The following is a 24,768-nucleotide window of genomic DNA, read 5'->3' on the forward strand; positions in this document are numbered from 1 at the left end:
CTTGCCAATCATCGTGAGAGGTAAAAGTGTTCATCGTGTATAAAAATTAGACACAGACAAATTATTACTCTCTAGAAAATATTTATTGACACATTTTAATTTTCTTTTCATTTTCTAATAAACATTATACACAAAATACAGTAAAATGCACTCTCCCCATTTCAAATAAATATATTTTACTCTTGTAAAAAATTTAATAATCTGTGTAATTCACCACAGTATCTTAATCAGTGAAATAAAGCGAAGAAAATCTCTAAATTGTCACTTATTTTAATGATTCTCTTGGCATTTTGCTGGAGAGAAGGGACAGTATTCTCTATGGAGCTGTATTCAAACTTGTGGACTATTGCCTACTGTTTGGAGAAGACAAAGGCTTTAAAAAGTGTTGAGTGTCAAAAAGACCCTTAGTTTGGGAGAAAGGCAGCATCCAAGATTTTGCTAAATGAACTACCGTTATGTGCAAACTTCCTTGGAATATTTCCTAGAGACCAGACGACATTCTGACTTAAAATGATTCCTATGCATCACACTGGCAATCTTTCAAAATTAGTGGTTAAGTATTTAAATTAACAGTTATGTACGTAATATAAGCCCAAGACGGATTTTTAAAGCTCTATTACAGGAAAGGTTAACAATAATGGTGCTATACAGGACAAATTTATCCTTTCCACTCACAATTGTTATTCTTAACATTATAAGAACTGAAATCTACTGAATTATACAGACTTACCACAGACTCTTATATACACATAGATCCCTGATCAGTTTAAGACAATGTGTTAATTTGCTCTTGTTAAGTAACAAGAATATTTTAGTAACCAGAAAAAAAATCACATTTAGATAGTCACCAATCTTCAAAGTTTTCTTATGTATAATCAACCCACTCTCCAAAAACTATGTCACCAAGTAATACAATGCATTAATACTGCCTAACTTCCTGTGTTAGCAGTTCATTGGTACTTGATATACTAGCAAGCTTATGAAAGTAAATCAAACTTTACTGTGGCTCCAATGCCACCAGAGCATGGCTTGTTTACATGGATGCGGAAATGCTGGTCAAACTAAGCCAAAGCATGAGCCTCAAAGAATAACTGCGTTCAGTAAAAATCTTACACAGGCTATAAAGTGGGTATTGGATCTGTCCTCAGCATTATAAAGGGCATCATCAACCGTTGTCCAGGTGGTGACTTACAAAATGGAATTTTTCCCTCTTCACTTTAAAGGGTAGAAAATTACATGCTCCGGCATTCCTTATGGCCACATTTTTATTTCTACACATTTCTGAAACAGATAAGTGTGTGCTCAAGAATGCACGAGTCCAATAAAATAAATTTGTAGTTTCCTTTTTTGACATCCTCTATAATTCCTCCATCTCGAAGTGTGTAGTAAAGCTGTTTGCCATAGATGTGTGTTCAAAGATCCTCGACAGGCTTGGTTTCAACAGTTCTACTGAGTGACATGACAGGTGCTGAGTCGTGTCATTCTTCAGGGACATCATTTGGTCTGTCCCAGGCTCCCTTCGATCATAGTAGAGAGCCCAGAGCAGAGTAATGGTGAGAATCATGGCCAGGATCTGTGTCACTCCAATGGAGATCCCCAGAAACCTTAGCACCTGCAGTTGTTTGGTTCCCCTCAAAAAGGAATACATTTTCTTCCCACAACCCTGTAAAAGAAATAACACAGTCAGTATTACTTTGGGTATGTCACGGAGGGTCAAATAGTGAAAACAAACAATCTGTGCCAGTTAATGGAACCAAACAACTTGAATCTTAACAGTGTAACTCAGTGACTCTCAGCAGGGAACACCTATGAGAAACTGGAGGGGGGATGGAGAGGAGCACTTTTTGAAAAGCCTGCCCAGGTGATTCTGATGAGCTTACTCCTTTTTCTGTCTTCCTCACCACCTGACATTGAGAATTCACCAGCACAAAACGCAACTAGAGCAGGGTTGGTAACCTTTTGTTTGTGTCTTTGTTTGTAAAAGGTCAGATAGTAAATCTTGAAGCAAATCTTTGCCAGCCATATGGTCTCTATTGCAATCACTCATCTCTGCCACTGTAACAAGCAAGCCACCATAGACAATATGGAAATGAATGCATATGGCTGGCTGCCTTTCAGTGAAACCTCATGAACCAAAAAAGCAGTAGACCACATTTGGGGCACAGGCCATAGATTGCTGACCGCTGATATAGACTGATCCAGATTTTGCAAAAATGTTTCCTTATTATTGTTGGTATTCACTGTTAGGTTATAGCTCATTGCTGGAAGCCCAGCTACCCAGCCTGAGTGGCAGAGCCCGGGCTGTGGACGGACCGGTGACTGCAGGGTGGCCCGCTGACAGCGAAGCTTCTTGTCCTCCTGCTTTTAGGTAATTCGGCCTTAAAAGTACCTGGGGTATTGTCTGTTGGGGAATTGCCCTCAGCAGGCCCCCTGGGAAAAGAACCATTAGGGAAGAAGATAAGGTTCTGCAAGAAATTGTGCGGCCTTACGTTTAGCCCTTGCCATTCCCTATGGAGACTCCTCTACTTGCAGGAAGGATGGCCTCGTGCAGTTGCCAGCAAAGGCGGCCAACGAAGGAGAGACATATGGATCCGAAAGCCCCACTCCGGTAACTAAGGAGTGTATCTATGGACACAGGTCACTCTGACCCCTGGGCCCGCTTGGCCCCCGGAGGCATTCCAGATGATGACGAACCTAGTCATCTGTTAAGCTACAGAATGGTTCATTGGTTCCTAGGTGCATTGTCTGAGAATGTATAAGGCGTGGGTTTCTAAGGCCCTCTTGGCCCCCTTCCAGGCACCTCAGATCCAGGCGAACACTTTTGTTCTTCAAAACCACGAATGGTTCAGGGAAACAACTAAGAGGTAATGTCCCTGTAACTGTTCCACTTGAGGTGTTGAGAGATAAATGACCTTTCGTGAAAACAGCAAAGCAAATACTTTATAGATTATAAACATAGACACATAATAAAAACAATAAAAGAAATTAATCAATAAGCAAAGGGCAGGAGGGAACGTTATGGCAAAACAATCATGTTATTCCTTATGGGGTAATTATACAAAGGAACGTTTTCAAAATTAGATAATGTTAGAAAAACATAGATGACGTATGTTACAAGGAAATCACTAGCATATATAATGCCACGTTTACTGCAATAAATCGGCCAGTTCAACACAGTGCTGTTGTCTGTGTCCATTTTTATTTTTGTTTTGTTTTATTTTCACTTTTTCGCCGACGCCATTCATCCTTCGGGAACCCCTGGACCTGCTGGAGCTGGACTCCGGCAGCTCATTTGGTCACAGACTTTTCCCCAAGGATCAGGAACGTTTGCCCAGTCTGCTGCTGAAACTTGCTGATAGGTGGAAATTAATCTATTCCCTTTCACCTACCATCACACACTTCTGTCCACTGCCTGAGAAGAAATACAAAATGGGGGGAGGGGTGTTCCTGGCATGGCATCGAGTCTTAGTTGGATTTATTTATTTATTTATTTATAGACAGAGAGAGTGCATACGTGAGCAAACCAGGGAGGGGAAGATGGAGAGGGAGAGAAGGAATCTTAAGCAGGCTCCACACCCAGCATGGAGCCCGACACAGTCCTCAATCTCTCGATTTTGAGATCTTGATCTGAGCCAAAATCAAGAGTTGGATGCTTAACTAACTGACCCACCTGGGTGCCCCAAGTAAGTGTTTAAAAAGTATCTTTAGTTTCCCTACACACTAAAGACACCTGACTTGAAAGGATTAGCAAAGTTTCTGTTTGTATTTAATTTTAAGTATAAAAGGCTAAGGAGTGCTTGTGGTAGAAGAGAATTTTGAAAGAAAAAGAGAAGAGGGGAAAAAAGGGAAAGAAAAACTATGACTAAAGATAATGGCGGGGGCAGGAGGTGCAAAGGAAAGGAGGGAGAATGCAACTAACAACTGTCCAAGTCACTTCTCCAGTGAACAAAGCAGAGAGAACCTGCCAAGTCTCTATTGAATCCACCACAAAGAAATGATAATTCCCTCTTCCAAAGGGAAGCTGATTCTAAATGAAGGTGAAAATCTAGGAAAGAATTTTATAATAATAAATTTCAAGGACTTGGAAGATTCTGAGTCTCTGCTCTACTTGGAAGAGAACAAATTTGCCTGCCACAGTTTCATGGACTTTGGCAGAAGACAGAGGCCAAGGACTTTATTACTCATAGCAATAGCAACAGCCAGAGTATGTGCCAGTTCCTCGAGATCCAAGTGCAACATGGAGACAACCAGATGATACCTGCACACAGTGGACTGCATTATGAAAGAGAAACCTGACGTTTAGGGAACCCTAATCTTTCATAATGGGCAGTAAGCATAAATGTCCTTTGCATCGGAGAAAGATACCATCTTTATTATACTGGACAGTAAATAAACCTGCCCTTTTCTTTGAAGGGAGACACCATCTCTATCTTCAAGGCTGTTTCTGTGCAAAAGCCCTTGAAAAGATAGTCCAGAACAAAGGCATCCATTGCTTCTGCATATAAGACATGAAGAAATGCAAGAGACCCATGGGAAATTATCTCCTAACAAGAAGAACTTGACTTTTCAAAACTTTTGTTCTGAGTTTGTGCAGTGATTCATTCTGTTTACCCTATTGAGGCAGCTACTTGAATAAAAAGAAATTGATAATTACATTGAAAATTTCCTCCTTGGGGATAAGTTGGATAAGCGTCCAACTTTGGCTCGGGTCATGATCTCATGGTTCATGAGTTCGAGCCCCACATCGGGCTCTGTGCTGATAGCTCAGAACCTGGAGCCTGCTTCGGATTCTGTGTCTCCCTCTCTCTCTCTCTCTCTCTCTGTCCCTCCCCTGCTCGTGTTGTTTCTCTCTCTCAAAAATAAACAAAACAAAAAAATTTTTTTTAAATTGCCTCCTTGTTTTCTTCTCTAGATTTCACAAAGAACTCAGCTAAATCAAGGGAAGCAAGACGACTGAATCAGTTGTGAATCTGTGCATTATGTTGGAGAAGAAGAATGAACAATACATAATTCTTAGATTTCCAAAGGCATTGATCAGTAACTTTACTCCAATAAGTCATTATGTTCAAGAAGTACAAAATCATGTAAAACGAGTCCTAGACATGCTTCAAGAACTTTTTCTGGTAAATCATGTGATGCAAATTAACAGCAAAAGATTAGCTAAACTTCATCAATTTCACCAAAAATGAACTTAAAATATTTATAATTTAATACTACTTAACATGGGTTTAATAAAATCACTTCTTCGACCATCTTACCTTTTTAATACACACACAAAATGCATGTATGCACACACATGCACACACAGTCTGTGGGAAACCAAAATAGCTGTCACAGAGAAAATTCACCGAAGTTCAAATACCTTTCAAAGAATTTCATTGAGCTAGTTCATCAGAGCCCTCTCACCCTTATGTTTATGTGTCATTCTAACAAGTATCCTTGCATGACACAGTATAGAATAATAGTTAAGACCATGAACCGCAGAGCCAGAATTCTGAGTTTCATATCCCTGCTCCACTTACAAGCTATGTGACTTTGGACAAGTTACTTAATCTCTCTGTGCTTCAGTTTTCTCATCTAACCTGATGAAGTTTTTTGGGGTGATTGTGGGGGGTCTGGAGCCAATGGCCAAGAAAGAATTCTTGAAGATGTCTTCAGTGCAAAAGGGTGATTTTATTAAAGCACGGGGACAGGACTGGTGGGCAGAAAGAGCTACCCGGGAGAGACTGGTTTTATACTATGGGGTTGGGGGAAGTAAAGTCCAGAGGAAGTTTCCAGTGAGATTTTCCTATGCTAAAGAAGACTCCCAGGATACTGGAGGCCTAGCTATTGTCAAGCTAAGGTTGTTTTTCCCTCTAGCAAAGCATTAACATTAAGACAGCAGGGAGTTCCTGGAGAAACACTTTACTCTGCCAGCCTCAAGTATTTGTCAATGGGCTGCAGGTTATAAGGAAATTAAATTCTATCTGCCATTTCCTTCTGTCTTTGTTTCCCACACCAGGCCCACTAAGGATTAGAAAGCTCAAATTAAAATAGATAAAAAATCAGGGCGCCTGGGTGGCTCAGTCAGTTAAGCATTTCTCAGGTCGTGATCTTGGTTTGGGGAGTTGGAGTCCCATGTTGGGCTCTGTGCTTACAGCTTCGATCCTGGAGCCTGCTTAGAATTCTGTGTCTCCCTCTCTCTGTGCACTCCCCCAATGGCACTCTCTCTTTCTCAAAAAAAAAAAAAATTAAATTAAAATTTAATTAAAAATCAAAAAATAAAATGATAGAAAATCTATAAAAAGCAAGTATGAATAAACAGGTACAAGGAAGGTACAACATTTTTTAAAAGAGAATGAAAATACCAAATCACAGCATTGTGCCATCTCTGAGTATTGATGCAACAGCCCTTGCTCACAGGAGCCAAAGTGGCTATGCTGTTTTTCAGGGCAGTGAAGTAACTATCTAAAATGATTATTTGCCACTGATACATTAGATCACTAGCTTTCTCATGGAGCAGAGAAGTATTAATTTCTTTTTGGTTTATTTATTTCTTTTGAGAGAGAGAGAGAGCATGCACAAGTGGAGAAGGAACAGAGAGAATCCCAAGCAGGATCTGCACATCAGCACAGCCCGATGTGGGGCGCAAACCCACGAACCGCGAACCATGAGATCATGACCTGAGCTGAAACCGAGAATCGGAAGCTTAACCAACTGAGCCACCCAGGCTCCCCAAAAGCCATTTTATATAGTTTGGAAAGGGTCACATTAAAGATAGTTAAATTTAAAAGCTTTAGCTTCAAACAACCGGAAATTAATTTATATAGATACATTATTTAACATCATTGCTAAGTAAGGCAGTACCAGATCACCACATCCATCTTTAGAAAAAAGAAATAGATATAAAATGGCAGCGGATTATGTTTAGTTAATTCCTTACCTATATTCATCAGTACTTAGAATAAAAATGGATGTTTAATAAGTAAATAAAGGATTAGTTAGAATAGATAAATCAATAATTTGGTAATAGTAATTAAAATAAACTTCAGAATTAAATGTAAACCATTCAAGAAATACATATGCTAATGATTCAATCCTGTGAAATACCATAAGTCAATTATCATTTGATTTTTACTTTTTCAGCTGTCACTGGTACTTAAATTTTACCTGTATAGTTCTTCTTCTTCTCCTTCTTCTGTGGCACCATGTTATGAATGGGGTAGCATTATCATGATATATAGTTCTTATTGTCATAAGATCTCCCACCCCTTTTGACTAACTCATTCTAACTTGAAAAACTGTGCAGGAAAGGTAACGTTTCTTGTTTAAATCAGTGAGTAAAATCAAGCAGAGACTGATAACCAAACTACAGTCTATTGTGTTTCACATTTTGGCTTTGGGGAAAGTCTGTTCTAATTATATTTTAAACAACCACATTTGTAAAAAAGGTATAGTAAACTATATCCTCTGGGATGGTTTGGGGGATGTGATATACTAGTTAACACTGAATGTTCTAGAGTGGGAGGAGACCTTGTAAGTTATTAAGTTCAAGTTTTAACCTTTAAAAATATGGCTAAAAACCACTTCCAGAACAACATCAACAAAACTGGCAGAGAAAGGACCTCTATATAGTTTCTCTTCCACATAAGTAATGAAAGCATTAGCAAAAATTGTCACAATCAACTTTTTTAGAACTCTGAAAATTAACCAACGCTTGTAGCCACCTGAGGAGCATTATTCAGAAGTACCTGAGTCTCAGTAAGAACAGCAAGCTCTGTCACATTGTAATTAGCCCTATCCCATCCCCTATCCCCAGCTCTGCAGCAGCCTTGAAAATCAACAGCCCATAATTATGGTGAAAACCAGTGGCCTGGAAGCCAGAGGCAACAGAATATGACTGGAGCTCCTTCAAAGCCCCAGTCTCAGATAACTGTCATTATTTGTCCTATCTGGCAGTACCCTGGAAGACCTCATTTGCAAGGTTGTTTTTATTTGAACCTGAGTTGGAGCCCAACCCCCAACCGGGCAACAGCCTTTTCCCTGGGGGTATTTGTCAAAAGCACCCAGAGGAACACTGAGGCTGCCTGAGGCAGTGCATAATAACTGCACACAATGAGCTGGTCAAAAAGCTTAAAAAGAAAATCTGGGGGAATGAGAAGTCCACGGGGACCTTGGCAAAGCTCTGGGATACTTGTGGAACTTTCCAAAGTTACACACAAGAACAGGGCAGTGCTTATGTTCAGGGCCGTGTGCATGCTAAGGGAAGACCTAAGAAGGCCCTGCAATCTTACCTCTGGCTAACTTTGAGGCTCTGCGCACCCTTGACAAAGACCGGGAGGCTTATTGGTTCCAGGCATCTTAAGGAAATCTCTGATCATTCATTAACTGTCCCTAAGTTAACAGGGCAGACTTTAGTGGCCACACATGACAAAGAATACAGATTTTACAGAATTGATTCAGGAAGGTCACTAATGAATAAACAAGCAACAACAAACTCTGGGGAGGGAGGAGAATCTGATTTCCAGAGTTGCCACATTATATTATTTACAATGTCCAGTTCTCAACAATAACAAAAATTACAAGGTGTGCAAAGATACAGGAAAGAATGACTCCCATACAAACAAAAAAAAGTCTTCAACGAAAATGCACTTCGAATGAGAGGAATTCACTGCCCACTAGACAGTTTTGTCCACACTTGAACAACATTAATACTTAAGCTTTTCCTTATTGGAACCTATCTTCTTAATAAGATGCATTGGTCCTGGGTCTGCTCTCAAACTCTTCTATAAGGTAGAGAGTCATATTTGAAGAGCCATCACTTTCCCTTGAACTATTCTCTTCTCCAAACTAAATATTCCCAATTCCCTCAAGTTTTCCAGATATATACATGTCATCAGCCTACTGAGCTCTTTTTGGATTGTGCTGATTTGGTCCATGTTTCTTTGAAAATAACACTGATTTTTAACTTTAAAAACTAGAAAATGCAGCAAAATATTAGTGTGGCAGAGCACTTCCCTAAGGAATGTGGTGAACATCTCGAGACATGGGAAGGCAACCTGGCTATGTGTGCATGCATGACATTCCTCATGGCTCTGTAACACAGACTGCACATTCAGACTGTATGTTACCATATATGGGAGACAAAGGAGCAAAAACTGTACAAGAGGCAACCCCCTACTGCGCCCAGGGCTCAGCCTTTTGGGTCTTAGCCCTCTGAGCCCGTGCTAACATGAACAAAGCTGCTTCCTGGAAAGAAAAACCTCGGTGTCCCGACTCTGTGACTCACTACTACATTAGGACAACCAAGACTGTTTGAATGAGTTTGGATCCTGGGCAAAAAGCTTTGTCAGGTTCCCCAGAAGTGTGGACATGGGATCGTATCATATGACACATAGTAAGGACCCAGCCTCCTTCTGGATCTTGGGGACGCTAAAGATTATTTCCACGTCAAGGTGGGCAAGGGCTGTTTATTCAAGGCAAAGGTCTTAGATTCCTCAATTTATGTAACAATATGTCAGCCTTATCACTACCTCATTTAGTTTATAAGGCATACAGATAACCCCTCAAGCAAGACAGAATTTTAATACTTAAGTTTGTCATTAGAATTCATTAAATACAAATCTCTCTATACTGCACACAATTTGATATTTTTTTGATGATTCAGAGGGCATTGTAGAAATTTGCAGTACATCAGGCATCGTGCTGAATATTTGTGAATCATTTACACAATTACTTAAAGTTAAGGATTAATTTTCCAAAAGAATAGTCCTCTTCTTGAGGATAATATTTTTCTGGGTTTCTATATAAGCATTGTCCTCCTTAGCCGCTCTCTTCCATTCCGTGCCATTGAACAAAATCAGTCTGAACACAAGTTGTGAGCTTATTTTCAGTCAGTCAGATAATCATGCATAAGGTTTACACTTTTCAGTGCAGACTTGGACACTTTTGCTGAAAACCAAGACACCAAGTCTAGAGAAGAAAAAAAAATACAGATGTGTCTCTATACACTCTATTGTACTATTCATAGAGATTTAGTTGCATAAACAAACATTTCTGTTGAGTGAGTCAAAGAGGAAACAGAAATGTTAGAGTTCAAAACCGCATTCCATTTCACAAAGGGTGTTTTATTCAGAATTGGAAAGAACTCAATTACACTTATTTGCTTTTCTCAAAATAAAATACTCTAAGTTGATTCACCTTGAATGTGTTTTCTTCCTACATAAAGCTATGTTAGTCCTACATTAATAACTTCAGAAAACTCAAAGGTATGAATACGCATGTGGTCTAACCTACTTTACTTGCTGCAGTATTAAAATTCTGGTCAACTATTAACTATAAATAATAACACTAACTTTTTATTAGAGAAAAAAATCACTAATCCCTATGTTTCCTAGAATCTATTGGAAGGCATGTCAGGATGCCTCATTTTACTTGAGGAAATGATACACTTGAAATTATGCTCTGATCTATCTCCAAAATGATTTTCTAAAATTGGAAGCACCCCATGGCTTTTTGTTATTCAATATTCACAAGCAACAGAGAAAAAAATTAGGCAGACTTCTAATCAGCTTATGAAGATAAAGTATGAATTAAGTCTAGGTGCCAATACATGCCAGTATTGATATTTTTCTAATTGATGTTTGGTAATAAACGTGGCTCTCAAGTTTGAAATGACTGTGTTAATTATCACGTACAAATATATAATCTTCGGCCTTATTTCTTCTAAAATTAAAAAAGTGAATGTGCTTCATGAGTCTGTGATCTTTACACAGGTTGGACCAAATGTTCTCCACTGATAATCATAAGTGCTGCAGGGAAATGAATCTTTCCTTTAAAAAAATTAAATAGCAAGTAATAAAATTCACCATAGGACTTTCTGTTCTCGTTAAGGGTAAGGCTAACCAAACCCGTGCATCGGAAATGCAGTAGAAAAAGTCTTCCTATTTCTTAATGACGGTCCCTGGTATCTCTATTAATTCTCACAATATCCCCATTGGATAGACAGAATCACCAAATTTAAAAGACTGCATCTACTGAATATTTTTCAATTTTTACAGAAAGATGTGGTTGTAAAGAGACGACAGAGTCAGAAAACCCAGACAGTGCTGTTCTCCCTTGTGAGGCCGGCTCCCGCAGCAGGCGCTCCCTGATTGACTGAGCAGAAGCACATTTACGAGCTGCTCATTCAAACGTTATCTCTCATTGGGCCCTTTGGCCACCTAAATTTCATCTATAAGAAGAAGGGAGGTGTTAAAACAAGTGAAGTCAGAAACCACATGAAGGCCCCAAAATCTTGACCTCAAAATCTACCTTCAGCCAGCACAGATATATAGAACCAGAAAATGCTTACCCTTCCTGTCTTTAACTAGCAAAACCGGGTGCAATTTGGCTAGTTAAAGATCTAATTATAGATCGTTAATTATTCTATTTACTTTAATAAATGTTAAAAATTAACAGTTATTATTGTCATTACTCATTAGCTACCGCCATGCATTGGAGATTTGTGTTTATTATATGCCAAGTGGTTTGCTAAGGGTTTCTCATTACAAAGCTTGATTTATCTTTGTAATACAAGAGTGAGGTAGGTAGTATTATTATCTCATTATAAAAATTAAGCCATTGAGGTTTACAAGTGAAAAAAAATCTACAAACATTCAGCTTATTCCTCACCATGTATTCCATATCTCAAAATTTTAGTGTCTAAAATCTGGGCTTTGGAATCAAATAGATCTAAGCTCAGTCACTGACTAGCTATGACACAGGACTACGTCACTTAGCCTCTTTGTGTCTCACTTTTCTCATCTGTAAAATGGAGATAATAATACCGCACCTTAATGGAACTATTTTAGGGCTTTAATGAGGTAATGCATGTTTATAGAGCTATATAAATGTGTATCTTATTTAAAAATTCCTGGGGCGCCTGGGTGGTGCAGTCGGTTAAGCGTCCGACTTCAGCCAGGTCACGATCTCGCGGTCCGTGAGTTCGAGCCCCGCGTCGGGCTCTGGGCTGATGGCTCAGAGCCTGGAGCCTGTTCCCGATTCTGTGTCTCCCTCTCTCTCTGCCCCTCCCCCGTTCATGCTCTGTCTCTCTCTGTCCCAAAAAAATAAATAAACGTTGAAAAAAAAAAAAATTCCTAGGTGGACTTTCCAATCCCTAATTTACCTTAACTCTCAGCTATGACTGGTAGGATTTACTACAAACAGGCACTGTTCTAATGGCTTTAATATGTTCATTCACTCTCCAGACAACCCTGAGATGGGTACTTTGGTTATCCTCATTTTGTAGGCGAAAAGAATGAAACACAGAGACAGGAACACCTTGCTCGCGATCACACAGCTAGTAAGGCACAGAGTGAAGACTTAACCTCAAGAGTCTGACTTCAGAGCCTGATCTTCACCTCTGAGCCATGCTTCCTCACTCAAGAAAACTCATTCCTAAAACCCTCTCCTTCCTTGACTTCCAGGACACAGCTTTCCATTTCTCCTCTGCCTACAATAGGTGGGGCTCCTCCTCTGCCCAAGTGGTGCCACTCCCTAAATTTTGTCCTCTGTCGCATATGTCACACCATCTCTTTGTGGGACCTGATCTCCTCCCCATGCATTCATTGCCTCATCTACACTGATAACACCTGTAAACTGTTAGTCCCCCCCACCTGCTCCAGGCTGTTTTCTACTTCTTCATAGTAATCAGTGTTGTCTATGGGAATGCAGTCTCCTAGCCAGAGGCCACATTTCCCAGCCTCCCTTGCAACTCAGCAGGGCCAAGTGAGCCCTTGCCAATGGAATGTGAGCAGAGGTGATGAGTGTAGAGCTGCACACACTGGATGTTCTCCTTCCCATGTATTCCTTCCCTCTGACCGGAATTGGAGAAAAACAGGAGCAATTTTGGAAGGCAGGTATTAAAAAAAGGTGGAGGGGCGCCTGGGTGGCACAGTCAGTTGAGCGTCCGACTTCAGCCAGGTCACGATCTCGCGGTCCCTGAGTTCGAGCCCCGCGTCGGGCTCTGGGCTGATGGCTCAGAGCCTGGAGCCTGTTTCCGATTCTGTGTCTCCCTCTCTCTCTGCCCCTCCCCCGTTCATGCTGTCTCTCTCTGTCCCAAAAAATAAATAAACGTTGAAAAAAAAATTAAAAAAAAAAAAAAAAGGTGGAATTGTCTCACTATCCTGGGTCCCTGGATGAAGGCAGCAGAGCTGTCTGGCAGTCTGGCCCACCTGCCTGGTTTATGGGAGAAAAATAGACTCCCACCTTATTCAACTCATTGCATATGGAATTAGCTCTTTCCCTGATCGGTCCGCACAAAATCCACATCTCTGACTGAATTAGGTCTACTGAGCTTTATATTTTCTACTGGTTTCTGCACACCAAGTACTTGACAGGAACCTTAAACCCAGCATTTCCAAGAAGGACCCAGTCAAATCCAACCTATCTCCTCAGTAAATGGCTTCTTTATCCAACCAGGATCCGAGTCCAAGGCTAGTGTCCTTACAGCTTCCCTGTCATTCGCTCTGCACAACCAATTCATCATTTTGTTTATTCCCCCTCAAATCACTCACAGTCATTCCTTCCCTCTGTCCTCAATGGCACAACCTGAATCCCAGCCCTTATCATCACTCACATGAATCACCTGCAACAGTTTCCTACCTCTTCCAGGCCTCAAGACCTAGTCCTTAGCTCCACTCCTCTTCACAAGGGCGACACAATAATTTCAAGGCACAAATCTAAAACTGTTACTTTGTGAAGTACTTCTTTCAGGTCAAAATATTAAAATGGCTTTCTTATGAGTAAATTCTAAAGGTAAACCTTGCAAGTCTTCATTAACAAAGCAAAAGAAGAAAAGTCATTTGAACGGTGACTAGGTAACGGGAAACCTACAAGTGAACTGTGCCAGAAAGAGAGGGAAAGAAAAGAAGAACGCATTTGTATACCTTGGGCAAAATCAGCAGAACAGCTCAAGGCCCCATTAGATAAAGCAAAGCCTGAAGATAAAAGGGCTGTTCCCCCCACCAAGCACAAACTGGTCCTGCAGGGCTCTGAATGATAAAACAGATATCACCCCAAGTCAGAGTGAACCTGACCCCTGCGGGCAGTTGCTGAGGAGATAATGAAGTCAGCAGAGAGGCAGGAGGGAGTGTCTTTGACTTCATATAAAAGAACCCTGTGAATGGAACTTCTTGGGGATATTCCATCTAAATAACCACTGAGCCTGAAAGCTGCCTACCGATTACTATCTGTGCGGGAGGTTCTGTGTGTGTTTATCTGAGAATGGAGCTTCATTATTAATAAATCAGAATCCCATGACTACTCAGCGTTAAGCTTTCCTGTCATAATAATGCCTCAAATTTGTGAATGTGCTTGCCTTTCTACTTGGCAACTACTCACAGACTTTAGCATAAAATTCATGCGGTAGCAGGATTTACGGGGCTCTTCGTAATCCAGCGTAATCCAGCGCCTGCCCTGGCCAGCAAGCCAGGAAGGCCCTCTCGCCCCAGGTTCCAGCTCTAACTTGGCACGATTGCCTCTTCGCTTGCCCCTTTCCGGCCGTGCCACCCAAATATTTTCTCCACATGGCTAACACCTGCTTATCTCAGGGAAAGACTAGCCCCTCTGTGTTCCCGATGCATATCTCACAAATATAAAAAAATGGTAATTAAAGATTACCTACCCATGTCTGGATCCTTCTTGTGCTCCAGTTTAAAGTCACCAATTCCTATCTCTTATTATAACCACTGGTATGAGGATCATTACTATGCAGACTTGGTTAACTTCATGTTAATGCAACTGGCCAGTCCCTAGCCAGGGGTCTAAACTGTTACTTCGGGCTTCTGGTCTTACACTTATCTTTCAACATTAGCCCCTCATATTGTTTTTTTTTGTGTGGTGAGGTACTTGGTCCTAAAGAATCCTACTACTAGTAATTTAAGAGCAGGGTTACCTGGGAGAAAAATAATCAATCTCATAACTATGTAGAACTTGCCAGAAAGCCATACCCCTATTCTCTACCATCTCCTTTTGGATCTACAATGTATGTCGTGTCTCAACCACAAAGAATTGCTGAGGAAATATTTCTGTGTTTAGGATGTTGTGTATCAAAATTATAAAATCAAAGTTGTTTCTATTAGTCAAAGCAGACTATATACAAAGTTGACTCACTTTTCTAACTGTGAATAGAAGAGTGTTCGTCAAAGGTGTTGAAGGCTAAGATGCTGCCCAGAAAAGTACATATGCATAGATTATGAAGCAAATACCATTTGCTGATCACAACAGGGTACAAAGGAGATAAGGAGGAACAGGACCTCCAATCTGTGAGGGACGACAGCATGGGTTCATGACTCAGCTTACACGGAAGAGAACACACGAGAGAACAAAAACTTAGAACGAACCATCCCACGTGGGTTCATCATGAGCTGGCCCACCTTTAACCTGGGGGAGCATCCCTAATATGTCCATGTACCTTCTGGGAGTACCATGGACCTCTAGATGCTTGTCACCATCTGGGTTCTTCGTGCTGTAAACGGAGGCTCAGAGAGATCACATCCCTTCACTTCCATGCTTCCTGGCCTTCCCTATCACCCTATCCATACACGTTTTCTGTTACTCAGAGGCAGAAGTGGTTTGGGGCAAAATTCCTTGGGGAATTATAAAGAATATTTGCTATTCAAACCCAACATCACATGGAACATATAAAGACTAAGGGTCTAAAGGGAAAGTATTCCAGGGGCACCTGGGTGGCTCAGTCGGTTAAGCGTCTGACTTTGGCTCAGCTCATGATCTCATGGTTTGTGAGTTCGAGCCCCACATCAGATTCTACACCAACAGTGTGGGGCCTACCTGGGATTCTCTCTCTCTCTCTCTCTCTCTCTCTCTCCCTGCCCCTCCCCTACTTGCTCTCTCTTTCAAAATAAATAAATAAACTTAAAAAAATAAAATAAAATAAGGGTGCCTGAGTAGCTCAGTCGGTTAAGCATCTGAATTCAGCTCAGGTCATGATCTCATTGCTTGTGGGTCAGGCTCACATCAGGCTCTGTACTGTCAGCTCAGAGCCTGGAGCTTGCTTAGGATTCTGTGTCTCCCTCTCTCTCTCTGCCCTTCCCCTGCTCTCACTCTGTCTCCCTCAAAAATAAATATAAAAAAATTAAAAATAAATAAGATAAGTAAAATAGAGGGAAAGTGTTTCAAAGGCACCCAGCTGTGCGGAAACCATCTCTCTATCCAGCCCTCACATAAACTGCTGTGAATACTACTTTTCCGAAGAAGCCAACAATATCTTTTAACAGTGGTCTTTCTCCTAACTACAAAACGAAGGCATGTTTCTTTGGAGGTACATTTTACTTTACTCTCTGTTCCTCTTTGTTTTACATTTTGAGTTGGTCCATTTGAAGGAGGGCCTGTTGTGAACTTGTTTACTTGCATTCATTTTTCTTGAGGCGGCGTACAGAGGAAGAAAATTGCATTCCAATCCCTCTGAAAAGATGTTTATTCTTCATTCATAACAGGGGTAGCAAACACTGCAACTATCTCTACAACTGTGGTTCTTCACACTTTTTGGTATGAAACCCCAAGAAAAGCTGATGAAAGCTAAGGATACCAGTCATTGAAAAAAATGCATATAAACTATTGAAAACAATTTCAGCACTATCACCTTTCCCTTGAAGCCCATCCAAGAAGAGCACAGGTCCACGGGCAAGAGGTTGACAGTCCACACTTTGCTAGCTTTCTTTCTTTCTCAGTCTCTCTGTTTTTCTTCTCCAGATCAAGTCTAGACAGAGAACTTTAGTAATGACATGGTGGAAAACTCAGCAGATGAGAGAAGGAAGAGACACTTCGGTCCTGTATTCTACCAACATATGCCCTGAGTCTGATGTTCTGCTGAGGCCAAGTCTAATACCTGGTATTTAGAGAGTGTGGTTACACAAATAATCCCAAAGAACAGGGTAGTAAGCAGTCAGTAATCACTGACTAGTCTACCTCTGGGTGAGTTTTTGCTCTCACAGTTTCACAGGCTAAAAAAATTCTTCAGTGGATCTTTTTTTTTTTTTTTTTAATTTTCTTTTAATGTTTATTTATTTTAGAGACAGAGATACAGAGCACAAGTGGGGTCGGGGCAGAGAGAGAGGGAGACGGAATCTGCAACAGGCTCCAGGTTCTGAGCTGTCAGCACAGAGCCCGACACGGGGCTTGAACCCACGAACCGTGAGATAATGACCGGAGCTGAAGTCAGACACTCAACCGACTGAGCCATCCAGGTGTCCCAGCGGATCTTTTTGTTTTTTTCTAAATTTATTTGTTTATTTGAGGTGGGGAACGGGTGTTCCATGCATGGGGTAGGGGCAGAGAGAGAGAATCCCAAGCAGGCACTGCACTGTCAACACAGAGCCCGAGGTGCACACTGTCAGCATGGAGCCTGATGTGGGGCTCGAACTCATGAATTGCAAGATCATGACTTGAGCCTAAATCAGGAGTCGGATGCTTAAGTGACTGAGCCACCCAGGTGGCCCTTCAGTGGATCTTCGCATGGCTGCAGCCTTCTCATCGACTGCTCATCATTCAAATGTCACTTCCTAAAAGAGTGGGTTCCTAACCATCCTAAGTAGCTCCCTCACCAATAAAGCCATTCTCCAGCACACAACCCTACTTAAGACTCTTCAAAATGCTTACCATTACCTGAGATTATTTTTATTGTTGCTTTTTTTCTTGCTAAATGTCTATACACCTAACTAGAATGTAAGTTACACAGGAGGAGAGATTTTGTCTGCAACTTTCTCTGTTATATCCTCAGCATTTCCAATAGCACCTGGCACTCACAAAACATTTGCGAGTTGATGAATGTGATGGAACCAGGTTGATGGTCAGAAACATTTTCATCTGTGATTTTTGCATCTGTACTTTTATACAAGTGCGTAGCTCATTACAGGTATTGGAGGAGCTGTGTGCCAAATCCAACAATACTTCTGATGGGAATGTTTCTAAAATGTGCAATTGTTGCTTTATTTCTGCTCTGTCATTTTTCACAGGTTTCAAACGTGTCATAAAACATTATTGGGTCAGGGACCATGCAGGCCACCAGATGGTTGAGAATGATTTATTTCCTTGATTTCAGACTCCTGAAGAAAGATTGCAGGAAGAAAGCCAGTTCTTATCTCTGAGCTTACAGAATATGAAAGATAAAAGGGACCTTGAAGTTCATCTAGTCCAGATCCACTCTTAATTTAAAAACCCATTCTATCTGCCAATGACATGGTTATCTGACCTTGACTTTAATATTTTTAGTGATGAGCCACTCATTATTTTATAAGAGAACCTGTGTCACAACTGGACGGATTTTGATGAGCAAGGTCTTCCTTCTATTGATTCAAAATTTCCTTCCTGTAATGTCTGGCCCTTGGAGCAACAATGAGCAAGTCTAGTTCCAGTTCTGAATGATGAACTTTGAAATATTTGAAGACATCTAAAATATCTCCCCCTTAGTATCTGCTACTTCAGAATAAGTAACATAAATACCTCCAGCTGTCCCTCACTTGTTCCTCCCTGTTAGACCCCTCTGTCTTCCAGGTGGATAGTCTCTGGGCACTCTTCAATTAGGAAACATGTTCTCCAGGGCAAAGTGGAATTGAGTCTTATTTTTAATGATGGGTTTAATTGTACTTGTACCATAAAGCTACTAAGTGATCCACTTTTGTAAGTCAACTATGCATATAATTATGCACTGTATCATTACCAATACCAGCATCTGTTATTAATTATAAAATGCAAAAGCAGAGCTACTCTGATATAATGAACCTCCATCTCTGCTGGAAGTCTATCTAAAGAATATCTTGTAACTGGCAATGTCGGCTTGCTACTGAAAATCTTTTGATGAAAATATGAAAAAGCTTTTAAAATAATCTGGCTTCTCAACTTGCACATGCACAATAATATGGCTTCTATCAATCTCAAAATCCATAGAATAAGTAATTATAGACAGCCTGAATGTAAGGTATTCCATTATAAATACTACCAGCAGAAATAATCTAAGATAAACTAGTAAAAATGAATGGCATTCTTACAGCAGAAAAAAAAAACAACCAACAAAACTTAGCAAATGTTTAATTGAAAGCTTTTCAACTAAACAAAGCACAAGTGCAGTGAATCTGTCCATATTCAGACTTTATGGGAAGATCTGGCAAATTGATTTGTGTTTTGTCATTCTTATGATCAACATTGGTTATAATCATATTATCAGTATTAATCACTAAAAAGGGTACAGATTATATATAGTGTTGTAGCCCAATATTTTCCCATACTGACTTGCCACTCCTAAAAACTAACAAATGGATTAAGTTCACACTAGGAAAGTTGATAGGTTTCAACTCACATATACACTTAATATCTATACTGTAATCATCTGTGTTTTTAAAACCTAGTGGTAAGTTATAATGTATTTGAATATCCACAGTTATGTTCGCATTTAATAATATCTTAGAAATATTAAGCATTGTTTTCTGTTCTATGGCATGAACAGGACCTTAACTATTGAACTTGTTAGCTGGCCATCCTTATTTCAGACTTTCACCTGGAAAAAAAAGATGTAGCATAATCACTAAAGAACTCAGAGACACTGAGCGAATGATTCTTTGATTATCTTTTAAAACAGGCAACCTAGGTAATTCAGTGTTTTCAACAATTCTTGTTATGAGTTGAGTTGTGTTCCCCACAAAAGCATATGTTGAGGTCCTAATCCCCAGAACCTCAAATGTGGTCTTATTTTGAAATAGAGTCATTGTCGATGTAATTAGTTAAGATGAAGTCATACTGAAAGAGGATGGGCCCCTACTCCAACATGACTTGTGTCTTTATGAACAAGGTGAAATCTGGAGATCTACACAAACAGGGAGAATTCCATGTGAATATGAAGGCAGGGATTGGGGTGATGCTTCTACAACCAAGGAACACGAAAGATTGTCATCCAACTGCCGGAAGCTGAGGGAAGGACATAGAACAGATTCTTCCTCACACCCCTCAGAAGGAACCAACCTTCCTGACACCTTGATCTCAAGCTTCCTAGCTTTCAGAACCATGAAACAATAAGTATCTCCTGTTTAAGCCACTCACTTTGAGGTACTTTATTACAGCAGCCCTAGGAAACAAATACAATTCTAAATCCCTTAAAAAATCCTTGGCACACTTCTTTGTGGCACTTCAGGGCCCAAAGCACTTTATTTTGGATATGCTTAATGTGGCAAGTCTTGTCCTCTGAGATGAATTCTTTAACAGCCAAAAGCTACTTATACGTAAGCTATAAGTACAATGGATCATTTGTGGAGGTAATCCGCCATTTTTCTCAAATAAGTTAATTTACACCATAAACTAATGAAACTGATTTTTGTGCATCTCTACAATTGACTTTGGCAGCCTAAAAGATGTTTTGAACAATACGATTTTTAGGGAAAGACATATAGCCTCTTAAGATTACTGTCTTGAAATACATAAATACATATATAAATCCGGATGTTCTGTTTTAAAAAAAGTTTTGCTCTTTATCACCATGCTTTATGGTAAGCCGGAGGTTTTCAATGGTGCTTTTGGATACCCAGATGCTTGACTGGAGATGTTATTGGGAAATAATCCCAGCCCCTCAGCCTGAGCACCCTCCCTGCCATCTGATTTACATTTTGAGTTTCCACTCTAGATCAAGACTGCAATAAAATTTTCTGTAATGTGGAAATGTCTCATATCTGCATTGTCTAATACTGAAGCTGCAAGTCTCAAGTGGCTTTTAAGCATCTGAAATGTAGCTATTTGAACTAACGAAATGAAATTTTAATTTAATTTAATTTTAATTTTAATAGCCACACGTAGCTATTGGTGACTGTACTGGATGGTATAGTTCTAGATTTTAATTTGAATTAAGATTCTGCTGCTAACAAAGTTTGAAAATCACCACTAAAAAGGAAGGAATAGGAAAGCTTCTGCTAACAAAGGAATAACTGGTTATTCTGAAAATTTTTCCCAGAAAACACGAATAGGCAACTTTCTTGGGCATGTGAGGATTGATTTTAAACCCAGTGAGCATCTAATTTCTTTAAATCAGCTAACTAAAACTAACATCGCTGATCATTAGCCAGTAGGGGGAACTGAAGAGTAGAGGACAACGTTTTCCCTGGAGAGTGGGATTTTTTTTTCCTACATATGTTTTCGTCTCTGTGGAGGCCCTAAAATACATAGTCTGTTCAAGAACTCCAAACCTTGTCTTCTGAAATATTCAGAGTTCTTTATACACTCCGCATGCACCTGTTTCCAAAGAATCCCCAGGAAGCAAGAGAACTTGGTTCTAGACAATATGGTTTAAAATCCAATTGATTCTAAATCTAGTCTTCCCCAATTCCTTTTTTGTTTAACTTCTTTTTTAACGTTTATTTATTTTTGAGAGAGACAGAGTGTGAGCAGGGGAGGGGCAGAGAGAGAGGAAGACACAGAATCTGAAGCTGGGTCCAGGCTCTGAGCTGTCAACGCAGAGCCTGGTGCAGGGCTTGAATTCACAAACCACGAGATCATGACCTGAGCCGAAGTTGGACACTTAACTGATTGAGCCACCCAGGCACCCCCTACCCTCCACTGATTTCCTTTGTTAACACATGATGATTTTATACTGATTTTTAGTGCTATCCTGTTTCTCCACAAATTAGAGAATAATTTTAAGGGCCTTTATATTTAGATAGAAGAGGAAAATTTCATTGGCAAATTGTTGATTCTTTACCTAAAAGTCATTATAAGAAAACTTGTATGCATGACAAGTTCACAACGTATGGCCTTACCTCTTGATAAAGGTCACTGAGATCTTCCTGGTGGGCCTGTTTGGAACATCCTGGGAATTCCCTAACACAACAGGAATCTGGGGGCCAGTCCATCTCTGTCATTTCCAGCCAGTCGGTGAAGTACACCACCCCACAGCATTTAAACTGCAAAAGAATGACTGGTCAGGCTCAGCAACTACAAAAATATTTTCTTAACTTACAGAAGATTAAACATTAGATTTCTTAAATTTTTGTACCCAGAGCCAAACTCACCTCTCTCATTACCTAACGATGTGTGTACGTTCTATGTTGACGACAAAAATGCAGCCAAGGACCCTATAATGGAACACTTCTGAACAATAATGCTCATAACACATGCAAACAGATCAGGCATGGCTGAATCTCTCCACGACTGTATGGTCCTCCATAAGTGATCATTCAGCAGCAGACTGAACATTCACAGTAACAAAATCATTAGCAAGAATCCTATATTTACCATTAAAACTTTAGCTACTAAAGAACAGTTGATCCATCTATTTGCATATCACCTAGTTTAACTAATATAACTGCTTAATAAATTCAGACATTAAATTACAAGTTTCCATTATCTCTGTAGAAAGAGTTGTTGACCAAAAGTCCACATCACAAAGATTACCCAACTTGGATTGATTAACCACTAAATTTTCAAAAATTTTTCAAAACATAAACACAGGTTTGGCCAACAAATTTTTATTTAACTGAATGAGAATCTTGAAATAAAGTATCATATTCTAGCACCATGATCTCAGAAGAAATGATATGCCTTTAGCTTGAATAAAATTGGATTTAAGGAAAATTACTGTTGTCTTTTGTTTCTTTTTATCTAATTTCACCAAGGATTAGCAAAAACTTTTTCTGGTGAAAGTTTAGAAACACTGCTTAAGGATATATGTAGATTAGATTCAGAATAATTAACTATGATAATTTTCTGCCCTTGGATAGAGGGAGTTACTCTTCCCTACAGTCAAAAACAAGGACTCCTGGCAATCACTGAAAAGAACTTTGCCAAGAGTGACTGGCTCTGCAAATTATGTAGCCCAACAGACCAATCTGTGTGCAGGATTAACACCGTATCATAAACTAGCACAATCCACCATTTCAAAATCCAACTAAAATCATCTATGAGGAATTCTGAACTTCTCATGTAAAATGAAACAAGGAAAATACTAAAAACCATTTTACACTTTTCCTTTTGCCTAAGTAACTAATTAAAAAAAATCTTCAGACTATTGTAAATGATGAATTACTGATGCCACGAGTAATACTAAAATTTTCTGAGAAACATTTTTTATATTGTTACTACTTTCCTTTTATAAACTTGTTCTAAAAGCTACAGATATACCATAAACATCATAAATTAAGTCAAACATAATTTGACATCATATATTTTACAAAAGGCCTTGAGTATCCATAAAAAACATATGTAGTAAAAAGACTTCACTTTCTAAAAATCATAAACTACTATATTTCCAAGGCAGGCTTTTTCAATTCTTGCACTCAGAGAAAACCCACTTCTCTCGTTTCCTAAGGACATGTGTTTTTCTATGTTGACGACAGAAGTACAGTTCTTGGAACTCAAGCTCCATCCACAATAGAACAGCCCATTTATCTGGCCTGGTCAGGAAATGAGGTGCTCCACAGAAATGACTTTTCCAAATAACTGAAGCATACTATGTTCAGTGCCAGATATATTGTTTAATATTAATAAGCCACTGAGTCATTTTTTTTCTTTTTACATAGTTGTTTTTCTTTGTCAACAGGAGATACTAAATCGGTAACGAAATTTTCCCTGAGAACTCCCCTAAGTGGTCCCTCCACGACACTAGGCATGACTGTGGTCTACCTCTTCTCACGGTTTTCTCACCACCTTTAAAGCCACATTATTGAGAGAGGGCCACTCTTGCTAGCATCCTGTGAAACTGGAAAATACCACCACCACTTTACATATAAAGAAAGGTTCTGACAGGCCAAGTAACTTGCCGAGACCAGTATGTGGCAGGAGCCTATTTATTCCAAAGCCTGTACTCCAACCATTAAGTTAAAATAAATAAGTAAATACACCTTTAAAAATGAGTTTTTAAAAAATATATGGGGGCGCCTGGGTGGCGCAGTCGGTTGAGCGTCCGACTTCAGCCAGGTCACGATCTCACGGTCCGTGAGTTCGAGCCCCACGTCGGGCTCTGGGCTGATGGCTCAGAGCCTGGAGCCTGTTTCTGATTCTGTGTCTCCCTCTCTCTCTGCCCCACCCCCGTTCATGCTCTGTCTCTCTCTGTCCCAAAAATAAATAAACGTTGAAAAAAAAAATTAAAAAAAAATAAAATAAATAAATAAAAAATATATGAAATAAAGATCACTAAGGCTTGAGTGAGAGTCCACTAAAAGGAGGTACATGCATAGAACTGCACTGAATGAGGGTCAGAAAAACTGGGGCCCCACCAGGTCACTTTTAGCTCTACAGTTTATTTTGCTAGAGGGGTGTTATGGGCTGAAATGTGTTCTCCCTTCCCAAAATTCACCCCAAAATGTGACCACATTTGGAGATAGGACCTTTACAGATGTAATTAAATTAAAAGAAGGTCATAAAGGTGGGATCTACTCCCATATGACTTACATCCATATAAGAAGGAGAAATCTGAACACAGATACATACAGAAGGAAGACGACGTGAAGACACAGGGAAAAGACTGCTGTCTACAAGCCTGGGAGAGAGGCCTCAGAAGAAGTCACCCCTGCACCCCTCGATCTCAGACTTCTAGCCTTCCAAACGGTGAGACAATGCATTTCTGTTATTCAAGCCCCCAGTGGTAACTTATTATGGCCATAGCCCTAGCAAACTAACACATAGGGGCTTTAAAAGACTCTTTCGGGGTGCCCAGAGATCTTTGCCATCTCCTTTTGGGGGAACTGGGCCTATGATACAGAGGAGGGAACTTACCAGGCAACGAAGCTAAAAACATGTACTATCATTTGCAGTGCT

General features: G+C 39.9%; 1 protein-coding gene across 2 annotated transcripts in view; it reads right to left on the reverse strand.

Annotated features, from left to right (window-relative positions):
* Window positions 1-254: 254 nt before the first annotated feature.
* TSPAN12 (tetraspanin 12) overlaps window positions 255-24,768 on the reverse strand; it is a 73,410-nt gene continuing 48,896 nt past the window's right edge. For both annotated transcript variants that reach the window (XM_045052647.1, XM_023250517.2), the window contains exons 8-9: window positions 21,774-21,917; window positions 255-1,663 (exon numbers count right to left, since the gene is read on the reverse strand). In XM_045052647.1, coding sequence (XP_044908582.1) covers window positions 1,358-1,663; window positions 21,774-21,917 — 450 coding nt within the window. In that variant the 3' untranslated portion in view covers window positions 255-1,357. The remainder of the gene's footprint in view (window positions 1,664-21,773; window positions 21,918-24,768) is intronic.

The sequence above is a fragment of the Felis catus genome, chromosome A2, assembly GCF_018350175.1.
Source record: "Felis catus isolate Fca126 chromosome A2, F.catus_Fca126_mat1.0, whole genome shotgun sequence".
In the NCBI taxonomy this organism is placed as follows: Eukaryota; Metazoa; Chordata; class Mammalia; order Carnivora; family Felidae; genus Felis; species Felis catus.